Source organism: Bidens hawaiensis, unplaced genomic scaffold (assembly GCF_021521415.1).
Source record: "Bidens hawaiensis isolate Kalapana, Puna unplaced genomic scaffold, B.hawaiensis_p1.1 tig00033481_1, whole genome shotgun sequence".
NCBI lineage: Eukaryota > Viridiplantae > Streptophyta > Magnoliopsida > Asterales > Asteraceae > Bidens > Bidens hawaiensis.
The window spans coordinates 29,707-44,411 of record NW_027495730.1 but is presented as its reverse complement, the minus strand read 5'-3'; the positions used below and the strand labels follow the sequence as shown (position 1 = coordinate 44,411).

The following is a 14,705-nucleotide window of genomic DNA, read 5'->3' as shown; positions in this document are numbered from 1 at the left end:
ATAAAGGGTCATACTACTGACTGTTTCAATCGTTCTCTACATGTAATTTGTAAATGTGAATATTATATGTATCAGTTCAAATGGATGATTAACTTTCAAAGTTAGACTTTACTATGTTATTAAATGAAAGAATAAGTGTTCTAAGATTCATATATTAAAGTCATATATAAGATATGTAACTAGTAAATGCAGAAAGAGAGATGTGATTACTGCCTTAAAGGGTAAAGGGTTGGACCCTTTAAACCTTTATTTATACCCGACCCTTTTATTATTTAGAGGGTAGGGTCTCGGGTCCACGTTTCTTCCTAAAAGGGTAAAGGGTCCGGGTAGGGTATTAGGTAAAAGGGTAGGGTCTTACAATTTGAACAGCCCTAACTATAAGTCTAGCCATTCAAGTATTCAACATCTCCGACAACTTTAGTACACGAATTGAGATATAATTTGCGACCGGGAAGGGACCTTACCTTTGTTGGTGATATTATTTGCGGGCATTACTTCGATCTCATTCTCGAATTATTTTATTTTTTATTTAGATTGTAAATAAATATTAAACCCAATACTCCAATATATAACCCTCCAAATTTAACCCAGCAGTATTGCCCAGAGAAGAATATTGTTACTCCTAGTCCTATACATGTAACATCTAAAGTTCTAAACCATGGGGACTAAACACGTCATGCAGCGAACTATAAAAGAGTCTGATGCCAAGCATTAGACCATGTGTAGTCATAAAGCTTCACTACCAGGGGTTATGCGCCACTGGCGCCCAGTCAGAGTTATGGTTTTGTACAAAAACAGGCTGTAGTCATAACTCTCCACTACCAGGGGTTATGCGCCACGTGTCGCCCAGTCATTATTAATTTTATTTGTTTTTTTAAATACTAAATCATTTAAATAAATTAACATAAAATTAAAAATTACATTAAACTTCCAAATAAAAAATACATTAAACTAAATTAAAAATTACATTAAACTTCCACGTGGCGCCGTGCAATGTACGCGGCCATTTACGGGTCATACATTTGCGGGACGGGTACGGTTGGCGTCGGGGCGGTAGATTGGTTCGGTTGTGGATTTTGGTTGCCTTGACGGACATATTGGCCGAAACCGAGAATATTTTGGTTGTTGTTTGGAAACATTTTGGTAGAAATATTTGTGTAAAAGATATAAATTGGTATAGAAGTAGAAGGAGTGTGTTAAAAAAATGAGTTTGGTTTGTTTATATAGTATAAATATAATTAATATATATATATATTTTTAAATCTCAACGGCTCCAACGGCTAGTTTTTTTGATTTCTGTGCCACCATGCGCGTTTTGTATACAATGCACAAAAAAAAAATTATCATAACGCAGGGGGGGGCGGTGTACCCCCCGCGTTTTCACCCAAAACGCTAGCCACAACGCTAGCAGTACACATGGTCTTAGAATTCACCAGCGTATTAGCGTTGTGGGTGGTTAGGTTTTTTTTTTTTTTTTTGGGTGGGGGGCAGCGGCTGTATGGAACAAAAATTATTTTGATGAAATTGGTCAATCAATAATGTATAATCTGAATTCAAACCCTTATCATCATATATATATATATATATATATATATTTATTAAAAAAAAACTTCATACATATTCATACTGTACAATTATGAAGTACCGTCTCATCAGTAATGCTAACTTTTCTTTTAGGTGTCATAAATAAGTTTATTTAAAATCATAACCTTGTTATCATGTTACTTAAAATGTTAATAAATTCCAAAATATTGACATAAATAATTACAAAATTTAGCTTTGTTTTATTTCTGGTTTCATTTTCTTACGTAACTCTGACTAACTAGTTGCAAATGAGCTGAATGGCTCAGGAGCTACTCTTGACCAAAAGGTAAAGTGTTTCAACAAACCAAGTTTAAATGAGCTCGAACTTCAAATGAAACTCTTCCATTAAATGATCCTGAGTTCTACTTTCACTTCTCAAGCTCAAGTAGGCTCGCAAACATAAACAAAGCTATTATTTCTAACTATTTCCTAACAATATGTCAAGTCTCTCTCTCTCTCTCTCTCTCTCTCTCTCTATATATATATATATATATATATATATATATATATATATATTTTAAAAAGTTATTGTTGTAGTAAAATTATGATAAAAAGCTAAATAATAGGTATAATATCATATAAAACAAATTATAATCATAAATTTATAGAAATAAATAAAGGCGAACATTTTGTCCTTTGGATGGAGTAGAGGGAAACATGCGAGTGTGGATATAACAGGGATTTCCTCTTTGGTGGGCTTAGGGTGTAGACGTGTAATGGTTTCACGGCTGGACAAGCAGCTCTAACAGCTGCTTCATACAAGGTGACTAAACATGAGAAAACTTGTCTTGACAACCAACATGTATTTATGCCGTTCGCATTGGTTCCCTCACACTTGAAGCTGTGGGGCTACTTAGTCGAGTACAACGGGTCATGCATAGCAATGTTATGACTCCAAGATCTATCAATGTAGTGTTTAAAAGATTGGATTTTGCTATTCAAAAATGGTCTGCAGCGCAGCTTGTTGCCCGTTTCTCAATAATAATATTTAATAAACAATCCTACCTGAACTTGAAAACGGCTAGGCTGCTAACGGGTAGACCACATTAAAAGGTAATAGTACTTATAGCCAGATATATAGAAGTCAAATAAATCCTACAGGCATGGCATCTATTTTTATTTAAACCGGTAAATTTGTTATACTTTGTGTTCCAAGATGTTGCTGAGATTCGTGAGATCAAGAGTGCCTGCATCATCATCATCATCATCATCATCAGCAACAAAAGCTTTCTCTCGATGTCACAACGCGCTCTTTTCAACTTCAATGTTGTTCAATGATACCCAAATACAGGTTCTTGTTTTAATCTACCGAGACCAAGTGTTTTGGGCGCCACCCAAAGCATATAAACTCACATTCCATATTTTTTATCAATCGAATTAATACAAACATTTGGTTAACAGATTCTTCTTTATTACACAACTTGAGGAGTTAGTTAGTTAATGTCTTACTGCCTACGTCATTACGTGACAGTGATAAGACACCACTTTTGGTTAACTAACCTTATTTCAGAATTCCATAACACGTAGTCTAACTGATATTTGTTATTTTTCACCTTTTTGATTAACTAATTCCAAACATTATAGACTACTTACAAACACATTATATAGATCTAGGATTTCAACTTCACACTTTATCTAATCTAGAACAAATCGAATCTTTGAATTAAGCTAATCTAATTTTGACAACACGAGCAAATAATCTTTATACCCCGAAAGATCATTCTTTTTATTTTACTAAAGTCTAAAACTCACCATAACTCTAATATAATATTAACTTTTTTTCTTTCTCTCACCACCAAAAGTACAATTCTATAATTTGCTTTAGGTCTCGATATACGGTTAGTTTCTCACAATCTGTTCCGATATCTGGTGACAGTTTAAGGAAAGCATTGCACAATTTGCGCAAGAGCATATAGCTCCTCACGCAGAAAACATAGACTGAACAGATACTTTCCCGAAGGTTTCAAGACAAATTCATTATTGTTTTATGTGTAAATATATTCATACAGAATTACAAAAAAAAATGACTGTGTTTTGTGTATTTCATGGTATAGGATGTGAACTTATGGAAATTAATGGGAGACTTTAATCTTCATGGACTTACTGCTCCAGGTGGGTAAAAAGTGTTTTATAATTTAATGTATGCAAAATTAAATTTTAAATAGTTACAAGAAAAAAATTATAAAATCTTTTACTCCACTAATGACCTTGCCTAGCCTTTGCCACCAACGTCCAATCGTCCATATCCAGCAGAGAACACGGTAAATAATTCTTATGATATCTGTATATATATATATATAACGTTTGAAATATACACGGGCCAATATCCTAGTATATATAATATACCAAGGTTGCATAACATTTAGTTATTTAAGTAACATTATTTATTAAAAATCACAATGGCTTGATTTGTAACTTCCCATAAAGCGAGACCCAAGCTTTTCAATAGGACTCTGGCGTCGGCATGGCAATGGCGGACAAAGACTATAACGCTTACATCACCAAATGTGTATTGGTTTTAACGAGATATCTAAGACCATTTCCATGACATAAAATAAAATAAAATAAAATATTAATTTTTTATAGTTGATTCTTACCAAACTAATTTACCAAAACAAACTAGTTTGAAAACATGTTCTATGTCATCTTTCATGCAATTACTAGTTCATGTTTTTTTTATCCTTTTTCCTTTTTTTTATTCGTTAACCATTAATATAGTATATAATTTGGTTTTTGTTTAGTAACTTAAACGGTTAGCTTTAAAAACAAAATCTAAAAAACAACCGTGTTTTTTTTTAAATTAACACTTCGATATAAATTTTATTAAAAACGAGGTTTTTTCAAAAATATGTATTTTTTTCTTATTACTTACTAGTTTCCGATATAATATTATTGTTTCGTAAACTTATTATTCAAAGTTTTATTTTTTTATATATTTTAAATAATCATAAATTATATTTATAAAACAAAACTTCAACCCAAAATAAAAAAAAAGGTCATGCATTATTACAAATTAAAAATTAAAAAGAACATAATAATCCACCATTCATCAAAACATGTCACATATTATAACAATGTCCAACCAAATACCATTCATATATCATCATCATACTCACCTTAGTTCATCTCCAAAACTCCTCTTAACAATGACATCTCAAACTCTCTCAAACACCACATTGAATCCCAAAAACTTGTATATTCGACATCGTCGTCATCTTCCTCTGAAATACTCTTGTTCGCTACAATCGACGCAAGATCACTCCCAAATTCAACGTTACCGTAATCACATTCATCAACCGTACCCTCACATTCATCACCATCATCATAACTTGCATCATTAGCCAAGTACTCAAAAGCCCCTTTAGCCGAAGTACTACGAATAAATTCAAAATCAGACTCGATCGATCTCATCTTCATAGTGCCCTTAGTCTTGTCTTTGGACTTACAAGCCGGGTGGACATGACACCCGTTGCAACGTGACTTAGCGCATTTTCCAGTGAATTTTGATTGGTTCGTTGGCTTAGTTGAAACTTCGGTGAATACACCGGCTAAAGAGGCGGCATCAACAGTTTTAACGTGTCGTCGTTGAATAAAGGGAGCCGGAAGGATTGCGTGGCTTCGAACGAACCCGTGTTGACGACCCTCTCTCTTCATTGGTGTGAAGGTTGCTAGAGGATAATGATTTTATAGTCTTTTAGAAACAGTTTAGAGTGCTTTTATAGAGGACTTAAAAGAGATATAACTTGGGGTATAAGTTAGTTTGCTTGTTTTAATATTTTACATGTTACACAATGTGGATGTTGTACTTGATACACAAGTTAACTTATGACTACATATTTGAAAATAACAAAGTAGATTTATCTTTTATATATAATTTAAGAAGCTTGCTAATATATATGTTATTGGATTGAAAACATGGGTTGAGTTATAATAAAAAGATTAGTTTTTCTAGGAAGGATATGAAATAATTTTGTCCATTCATTTAAGAATTGAATGGTTGAGATTATATTAGAGAGATCATCAAGTGTAAAAGAAGGGTAATGGCATAATAGGGATAACACATTTGTTGACTTCCTCTCTCCACATACAAGGCACATGTCAAATTCCTCCATCATTTTAAAACGTCTATAACTTTTTTATACGACATTTTTTTTTCAAAACAATTTCACCATAAAAACGAGTGTTTTTTATCTTTTATATGAGTACCATATTGTTTTATAAAAATAAAATAAAAAATTCGTGGGTTTTTACAAAGTGTGTTTTACCATAATTGTGTTTTACAAAATTGTGTTATACAATTGTGTTTTATTTTTTCATAGTGTTTTTTGCATTGTATTTTTTACATTGTGTTATTTAATTGTGTTTTATTTTCATAGTGTTTTTTCTATAGTGTTTTTTACATTGTGTCTTTTTCATTGTGTTTTTCATAGTGTTTTATTTTCCGGCGAAATTTCCGAAGACTTTTCCGGCAAGGTGGTGGCGGTGGGCGGTGGTGGTTGTAGGAGATAAGTGAAAATTTAAGTGGGTTTTAATTAAGTGGGTTTTTGCAATTAAATTAAATGGGTTTTCAATATTAATGTATTAAACAAAAATACCCTCCTTCCTAGCCTTTTTAGAAAAATCAAACTTCTTATTTGATCTTTTCTTTTGAAAACATAATTGGATTTATTAATTGAAATATTCTTGAATCTACTCATATACATAATCTATCAGTTATGAAATTTAAAACCAAAATATAGGTAATCAGTTATAGGTTTGATTTTAAGTTTTTAACCAACAGCCTACTCTAAGAGGATAATATATTTAACTATTTTTTTTAATTATTCCATTCAAATATCAAATATTTACGAATTTCTTTGACCAAGAATTGTTTATGCATAATTTTGTAACAAACTAAATACATATATTAAGTAATAATATATGGACTTTTCTAGTTAAGAAAAATATATATAAAAAAATTTGTTTCAGATGTTAAAACTTTTATATCCTTTACCTCAAATGTCATGAACACACTTTGGACGCTTAGGTAGGGATAATACAAAAATGGACGACTTTGGAAAAGTCTCCATTAGACAAACCAAAACAAATTTGTGACTCTTCGTGACAAAAACGAATAAATGTTGGTTGATATGAATTTTATTTTTATTTTTTTTTAACAGTTGAATATGGAGGACTAAACATTGGTAACTTGTATCAATGTATGGCAATGGAGGAGATCAGTCGTGCTTCGGCTGCAGTTGGGACTTGGGGTGTCTTTCGGTGTCCATTCTAACGTCTGCCTTAATCAGCTGGTTAATTATACCTTAAACTTCATAATAATATATAGTCAGTAACTCATAAACTAATTAAACTTGCTCATGTAGGTGAGGCATGCAAATGCTGCACAAAAGGAAAAATATTTGCCAAAGGTTCTACTTACTATAAAAAAATTATTAGTTAAAATACTTTAATGAACTTGATATGCATGATTATGATTTTAATTATCATATTGATTTTATTAAAGCTAATCAGTGGGGAGCATGTAGGAGCTCTCTCCATCAGTGAGCCAAATGGTAATTTATTAATAACTTTTGTTCACAATTTGTTGTTTCAAAATATCATAATTAATAAAAGTTTCAAAATGACAGAAAGGGTAAAAAAGAAATTTATTTTTGTTGTTCACAATGTTTAGTTTAACTAATTACATCAACTTTTTATATTTAAATAACTTTTGTAATTTTTTTTAAAAAAATATACTAATAAAATCAAGAACTTTTATTATATATATGAAGTGACTTGTAAGATGTTTGTATAAATTTAGCTTTGATCTTAAGTATATCTTAGACTAAAATGACACCAACTGTTAAGTCAATATGTTTTGTTGTAAATTACTTCCTGCAGCCGGTTCGGATGCTGTTAGCATGAGAACCAAAGCTGATTGTGTCGATGGCGGTTATGTATTAAATGGAATCAAGATGTGGTGCACAAATGGGATGATTGCTGATACCGTTGTAATGAAATAATCATTATGTAAAAAAATCTTAACTATTAACTTTCAGCTACACTGATTAATATTCTTTTTGATCATCAGGTGGTTTATGCTAAAACAAATGCGGCTGCTGGCTCGAAAGGGATAACAGCATTTATCGTTGAGAAAGGATCACCCAGGTATATATGTTTAACAAATTTGCTCTTTTTTTATATGCAAGTTAAGATAAAATTAAAGGTTTTTAGATCGATATATGTATAGTTTTATCGCTTCCCAGAGACTGGATAAACTTGGAATGCGTGGAAGTGCCACGTAAGTATGCCCGCCCGCTCGATTTACCTTTAAATTGAGTGAACTGCGGTTTTCATCCCTGTGGTTTGTCCAAATCTGCTGTTTTAGACCAATAGTTTCAAATTTGCGATTTCCGTTCCTGTGGTTTCATTTCACACATGGACGAAATGAAACTATTGGACTAAAATTGCAAATTTGGGTTTAATTGCTGGTGAAATGAAACCACAGGGACGAAAATTGCAAATTTGAAACTATTGGACTAAAACCGCAGATTTGGACAAAACCACAGGGACGAAAACCGAAGTTTACTCTTTTAAATTTGATGAAAACCATTGTACTAATTATATAAATTGAGTAGAATTTATGTGATTTTACTATATTTGATATATATACTTAAAAAAATATAATTTGATAGCATTTTAGGTGTTAGAAAAAAAATGATGATACCATCTAACAATTTATGAATCCCAGATGTGAACTTGTTTTTGAAAATTGTTTCGTTCCTAGCGAGAATGTTCTTGGTGAAGAAGGAAAAGGTAACATTAATTTGACAATAATATTTCTTATGAATGTTTTGGTATATTAAAGTTTATATGCATTTCAGGAGTTTATATCATGATGTCGGGTCTAGATATAGAACGAACTGTATTATCAGCCGGACATATTGGCATCATGCAGGCATGTCTTGATGTTGTTCTTCCTTATATCCGCCAAAGAGAACAATTCGGTCGCCCCATTGGGGAGTTTCAACTTATGCAGGTTTAATAATTAATTAAAACATTTCTTGTTAAAACTTGTTAAAGAAAATTGATATTAACATAACATTCTTATTTTTAATTTATGTACTGATCATTCATATATATTGTGTGAATATAGGGTAAGATTGCAGATATGTATGCTTCTTTGCAGTCTTCCAGGTAACTTAATACATTCTAAATTTATTCGTTCGGAATGTAATTAATACTTGACCTCGTTATTATGTTTATTGATCGGTTGATTAATTGTGTTATATGTATATAGAGCTTTTTTATATTCTGTTGCTAGAGATTGTGACAATGGGAAAATTGATCCAAAGGTACGCGTAATTTTAATTTTTTTTTTAATTTGGATTGTATATTAATCAAGAATTGTATTTTTTTTAGGATTCTGCTTCGGTTATACTTTTCGCTGCTGAAAGAGCTACACAAGTTGCTTTGCAGGTCCAATAAGTTAATTTTTGCACTCGTAAATAACGGTTTTTAAACTAATTTTCTTTGATTAATTGTAGTTATTAATTTACTAGTATTTTTTTTTAAGGCTATTCAATGCTTGGGTGGCAATGGGTATGTGAACGACTACCCAACTGGCCGACTGCTTCGTGATGCTAAAATGTACGAGATTGGTGCTGGAACTAGTGAGATCCGAAGAATGATTATCGGTCGTGAACTCTTAAAACAACAATGACGAGTGATAACATCCGGTGGACTCTTGAATGCTGTTGCAAAGATGCATGGTTGTGTCATGTATGTTTGTAACATTGTGTGATCATCATTAGCTGAATAATAATAATAATAAAAAAGTTTTGATTGCAATAAACTTTGGTTAACTTGACTTTTTTATATTTTGTAACACTGAATGACTAATAAAGAACCTTTTAAAAAACCAATGTGAAATCGAATCAATGACCAGTTTTGACTGTTTCTAGGTTTTAAGTCAAACGTTAACGCCCTTGCTCATCACTTAGAATCTAATAATTCTTAGTAGACTTTTTGGTGGTAACCCATCACAATTTGAGAATCATACTAGGCGTCAAGCCTGACATCACTAGTCGTTACCCCCACTGACTTGTCACCGATTAATCCTCATTTGTCCAAAATCAGTCAAAATTTGGAATATATATTTATATTTGGAAACTTACATATAAATTTCAATCCGGTTAATCCCGACTAATCCCTATTAATCTTAATCAGTCCCCTACTCCATCGCCCGGCTAGCTCCTAATTGGTTGTCTTAAAGAAACACAAGTTTTGGATCGTTACAGATTTGCAGGCCGACACAAGTATCTAACACGAGACGTCCTACAAAATGAAACGGGTTTCGGATCAGAATGGGTTATGTTCAGATTGAGTTTCGGGCCAACACACATTTCGGATTAAAACGGGTTCGATTCGGGTTTCAGGCCGACATAAGTATATGATAGAAACTTGGTTCAGGTTAATACCCATAATGCCAAACGGTTCAAGTCAGTTAAAAAACATATGCAGTTTCCCGCCTATCATTTAATTTAAAGAGTATTTAAAGAAGAGTCAAAGATTAAGACTTAATTTGAGGAGTCAAGTGCTAATGTAATGGAGAAGTTTCAACACTCATTTAGAATAAATAGTTCTAAGGTCATATCTTTAAGAATGTCAATGTTTATTATTACTATCTAAGTATTATGTTTTCTTTAACCTTGTATCGGAGACTTCCCATCTTGAATCGGGTAATCGGAGACCTCCCATCTCGAATCGGGTTATTATGCTCAAGTAATTGAAGCGTTTGTTTGAGTCCATATTCTAGAGACTATCATTTATTGATACGATCCCATACCTTGGTCAAATCAGTTATTAAAAGAGGGGATATGGGGTTAATGAGTGGCTGGAATTTAGTACCGGTTATTATTCTATTAATAAAGTGTAGCTTAAGTTTAGGGCAAGTTATTTATATATTTTGTTATAGTGAGGAGGAGGTAAATTTTTATTATTATCTAAGTATTAGGTTTTCTTAACCATGTATCGGAGACTTCCCATCTCAAATTGGGTAATCGAAGACCTCCCATCTCAAATCGGGTTATTATGTTTCAGTAATTGAACCGTTTATTTGAGTCCAGATTCTAGACTCTATAAGTATATGTCCAAAATTCTGTAAACATGAAAAACTCCATGAACCAATTTATCAAAATGCAAGTAATTCACCACCTCATTTCAAAGCAACACTCATTGCAAAGTCAACCATGCATCTTGAGTGACTGATTACATTCTTGAGGTATGTCAATTAAATTTTAAAGGGCTATCTAGGATATTCATTTTAAACCTTTTTATTATTTCTCATTGAAGAGTTCACGCCCAATAATCATTCTTCTAATCTCACTTGTTCCAGCACCGATCTCGTATAATTTAGCATCGCGTAGCAACCGACCAGTCGGATACTCGTTCACATACCCATTGCCACCTAAGCATTGAATCGCCTGCAAAAAATATATAATTTAAATATAAACAATAGGAGTAAATAATAAAATTATGATTTGAAATTGGAAAAAACGGTTTTAAGTCTTTAACCTGAAGAGCAACTTGAGTGGCTCTTTCAGCAGCAAAGAGTATAACTCCAGCACAATCCTGTAACCGAATGGTACAATTGTCAGTGCACGTCGTACAAATTATAAAGCACATGACACGTTGATTAAGTTAGAACATAAACGCACCTTTGGAACAAGTATTCCATTGTCACATTGTCTTGCAACAGAATACATATATGATCTGTAAAAAATGTTGATTAACTGTTAATAAACGTTAAACACGTACATATAGTCACGTGTGTAATTGAGTTACGGTTTACCTTGAAGACTGCAAAGATGTATACATGTCTGCAATTTTACCCTGTTTTCATAGAATTTGTTTTTAATTACGGAAGAATATTATTTATTTTGTAATCATATTTAACTTGTTACTAATAACTAACCTCCATAAGTTGAAACTCGCCAATGGGACGACCGAATTGTTCTCTTTGACGGATATAAGGAAGAGCAACATCAAGACATGCTTGCATGATCCCGATTGGTCCAGCTGACAGTACAAGTCTTTCTAAATCTAAACCAGACATCATCACGTAAACTCCTGAAATTTGTAAGTTATAGTTATATATCATTCAAACTTAAATTTATATACATATATTATTATTATGATGGTACCTTTTCCCACTTCGCCAAGAACATTCTCGTTAGGGACAAAGCAGTTTTCAAAAACGAGCTCGCATCTGAGATTTGTAACAATTAGATAATCAAATGGTGTTCTTAATTTTAAATTAATAACAGATTAGGATTATATAATTAACTCTAATTTGAACTTACGTGTCACTTCCTCTCATTCCAAGTTTGTCTAATTTTTGGGCAGTACTGAACCTGCATTACACAGACATATACAAACATTGATTTAATTTGCAGGTATACAAAAACTATTTTAGTACTTATTTCTAGGTTTGTGAATGATTCGAGCGTTCAATGAACCTTTTGTGAACCGTGTGACCGGAAGATCGTTTATGTTCGTGTAGTTAATAAACGAATACATGTCTTCTTCGTTCCTTTATGTTCATTTATGCATGTATGTTTACGTTTGTTCAAGTTCATTTGTTTAAATTCATTAATACGTATTTAAATTTTATAGGTACATTACAGATTAGTCTAGTTTTTATAACTTTTTAGGCCCGACACGATGTTGTTCGCATATTTTTAATTGGTTCAGCCCAGGTTATGTTCGTTCAGTTATACTATTAACAAACGGACATAAACGAACACGAATGCGTTCATTTTCTAAATAAATGATCAAGAAAAACCAGTTTGTTTAACTGTTCGATCGCCTGTTCGGTTAAAGCTAAGTGGACAAACATGAAAATGATCCGTTCGTGTTCGTTCGGTTCGTTTACAGGCCTACTTTTTTTCCCAATACAGTCATCAAGATCAACATAATATGTACCCGGGCATCCCTTTCTCAATAATAAACGCGGTTATCCCTTTCGATCGAGCAGAAATATCCGTTTTAGCATAAACCACCTGGTTTTACCCAAGAAAATAAGATGTTAACAAAGATAATACAAAGAAGCGATGAACATATTACTATATTAAATTAATTAATTACCAGCGTTTGAGCAACAGGGCCATTGGTGCACCACATCTTGTTCCCATTAAGAACATAACCACCATCAACCTGATCAGCTTTGCATTTCATTCCAACAACATCCGAACCAGCTGATAATATGAAAAAACAATAATTAACTCAAAATAAATCCTCAACATAATCCAAAAATAACCAAAATTACTTAAATAAGATATACCATTAGGTTCACTCATTGCAAGTGCTCCCACATGGTCCCCACTGATTAGCTATATATCAAATAAAAGAAATTAAAACCAAAGCCGTGAATAACATACATAAATTATTGTTTTTTCATATTATTGTTTTTCATTCCGGCGTTTTTTCATAAATAATAAAAGATTAAATAAAAGTATGAAACCTTAGGCAAATATTTCTCCTTCTGTGCAGCAGTTCCATTTCTCACCTGCAGCATCAACAAACTCATTATATCAAAACTTGTTAAACACGTGACGTATCAAATATTCAAAACTACACAGATTTAATTAGCTATTCGGTATTACCAACTGATTAATGCAGAGGTTAGAATGTGCACCAAAAGATAAACCAACTGATCCCGATGCACGGCTAATCTCCTCCATAGCTAGACAGTGATATACATAACCGATCCCTAGCCCTCCATATTCCTCTACAAAAATAATATTAATATTATGGTCTAAATTTGAAAATTAACAAGTAATTGACAGTAGAGGCTGCAACTCTACCTGGAGCTGTGATGCCATGAAGATTAAAGTCTCCCATTAATTTCCATAAGTTAACTTCCTAGATCATCCATAAACAAGATTTAAAATCAGTTTCTTTGGACATTGGTATATATGTATAACTGTATAAGATATATAAAACTTATAATTGATGTCTTGAAAATTAGAACCTTTGGGAAATTATTCATTTCGTCAACTTTTGATGCGTGAGGAGCGATATGCTCTTGTGCAAATTGTGCAACACTCTCTTTAAACTGTCATAATTTCAAAAAAATTGTCAGAAATCAACCAAATATTTCCTCCAACTGCTCAAGAGGTCAAGTAACAGAAATAATAATAATAATAATAATATAATAATAATAATAATAATAATAATAATAATTACCACAATAATTCAGCAAATCTTTTGAAACAAGGAACACAAGTTTTCTATATTTTGTGATAAACTCACAACAGATTTTAAAAAATTTTAAAAGCTCTACTTTAATACTTTGTACCCCCATTACCAATTGTATACAATAGTTTCTTCTGTGTAACAAACTCCACAAATTTTCCCCCTGTTGTAAAAATCGCAACTAGTCAACGATTAATCGCTAGTCAGCCGATGACTAATTAATTTTTTGGGTAATCGGCCAGAAAATCGGTAGTCGCCTCTCGGACCTTAACCTGGCCTTAATTCCTGCCGATTTCCAGCCCCCCCACCCCCAACGCGCGCGCGCACACAGGCATATATCTATATATATGTGTGTGTGTGTGTGTGTATACATAAAATGCTTATATATATATAAATTACATATAAAAGTGTGTGTGCGTGAATAAACAAAAAATTGATAATTATATATAAAAATTTCCAATCCAACTAATAATCCCGATCAATCGCTAGTCCTCACCTGACCACCGGACCATAGTTAGTTGAACAACAATGAATTTGACCTAAAATGAATTATAATCAAAATGATACTAATTATAGGCTTATAAGAGTCTAACAACTATAAATACCATAAATAAATACTAACTCTATGCATTCATTCTGTCCAATAAATAACTAACAAACTAAATTTGTACATGTTAAGCAACACACATATTATTCATGAGAGTAATAAGTAATAACCTGAATCTGAGTATCATCGAAGAGCATAGAAGTTGAAAACCGTTGTAATTGAAATGAAGCCCTAGGTTTCGTCAACCTCCGCATTAACATCAGTATTATTATTGAATTACGAAGGCGTTAAAGCCGATGGATTCAAATTATTAGTTAAATAAGCAAGCAAGCAAGCA

The 14,705-nt window shown here is 32.4% G+C and overlaps 1 protein-coding gene and 1 pseudogene across 3 annotated transcripts; one reads left to right on the top strand and one right to left on the bottom strand.

Annotated features, from left to right (window-relative positions):
- Nucleotides 1-2,740: 2,740 nt before the first annotated feature.
- Nucleotides 2,741-9,394, top strand: LOC143584869 (2-methylacyl-CoA dehydrogenase, mitochondrial-like; annotated as a pseudogene). Its single transcript, XR_013144443.1, has 15 exons — nucleotides 2,741-2,875; nucleotides 3,461-3,544; nucleotides 3,639-3,696; nucleotides 6,744-6,875; nucleotides 6,948-6,992; nucleotides 7,088-7,136; nucleotides 7,465-7,574; nucleotides 7,655-7,731; nucleotides 7,814-7,864; nucleotides 8,315-8,379; nucleotides 8,448-8,602; nucleotides 8,720-8,760; nucleotides 8,864-8,918; nucleotides 8,986-9,042; nucleotides 9,140-9,394. The product of XR_013144443.1 is annotated as a 2-methylacyl-CoA dehydrogenase, mitochondrial-like (transcript).
- A 1,480-nt stretch (nucleotides 9,395-10,874) lies between these two features.
- Nucleotides 10,875-14,705, bottom strand: LOC143584868 (isovaleryl-CoA dehydrogenase, mitochondrial-like). 2 transcript variants are annotated; one of them, XM_077066801.1, is made up of 15 exons: nucleotides 14,539-14,705; nucleotides 13,598-13,681; nucleotides 13,431-13,488; nucleotides 13,230-13,354; nucleotides 13,088-13,132; nucleotides 12,893-12,956; nucleotides 12,712-12,821; nucleotides 12,550-12,626; nucleotides 11,928-11,978; nucleotides 11,769-11,833; nucleotides 11,540-11,694; nucleotides 11,417-11,457; nucleotides 11,283-11,337; nucleotides 11,140-11,196; nucleotides 10,875-11,048 (listed from the first exon to the last, which is right to left on the bottom strand). In XM_077066801.1, exons 1-15 carry the CDS (start codon nucleotides 14,626-14,628, stop codon nucleotides 10,902-10,904), a joined length of 1,224 nt encoding a protein of 407 aa, XP_076922916.1. In that variant the 5' UTR covers nucleotides 14,629-14,705; the 3' UTR covers nucleotides 10,875-10,901. The 2 variants fall into 2 exon arrangements, with proteins under 2 accessions (XP_076922916.1, XP_076922917.1); XM_077066802.1 differs by having other exon boundaries at nucleotides 12,908-12,956.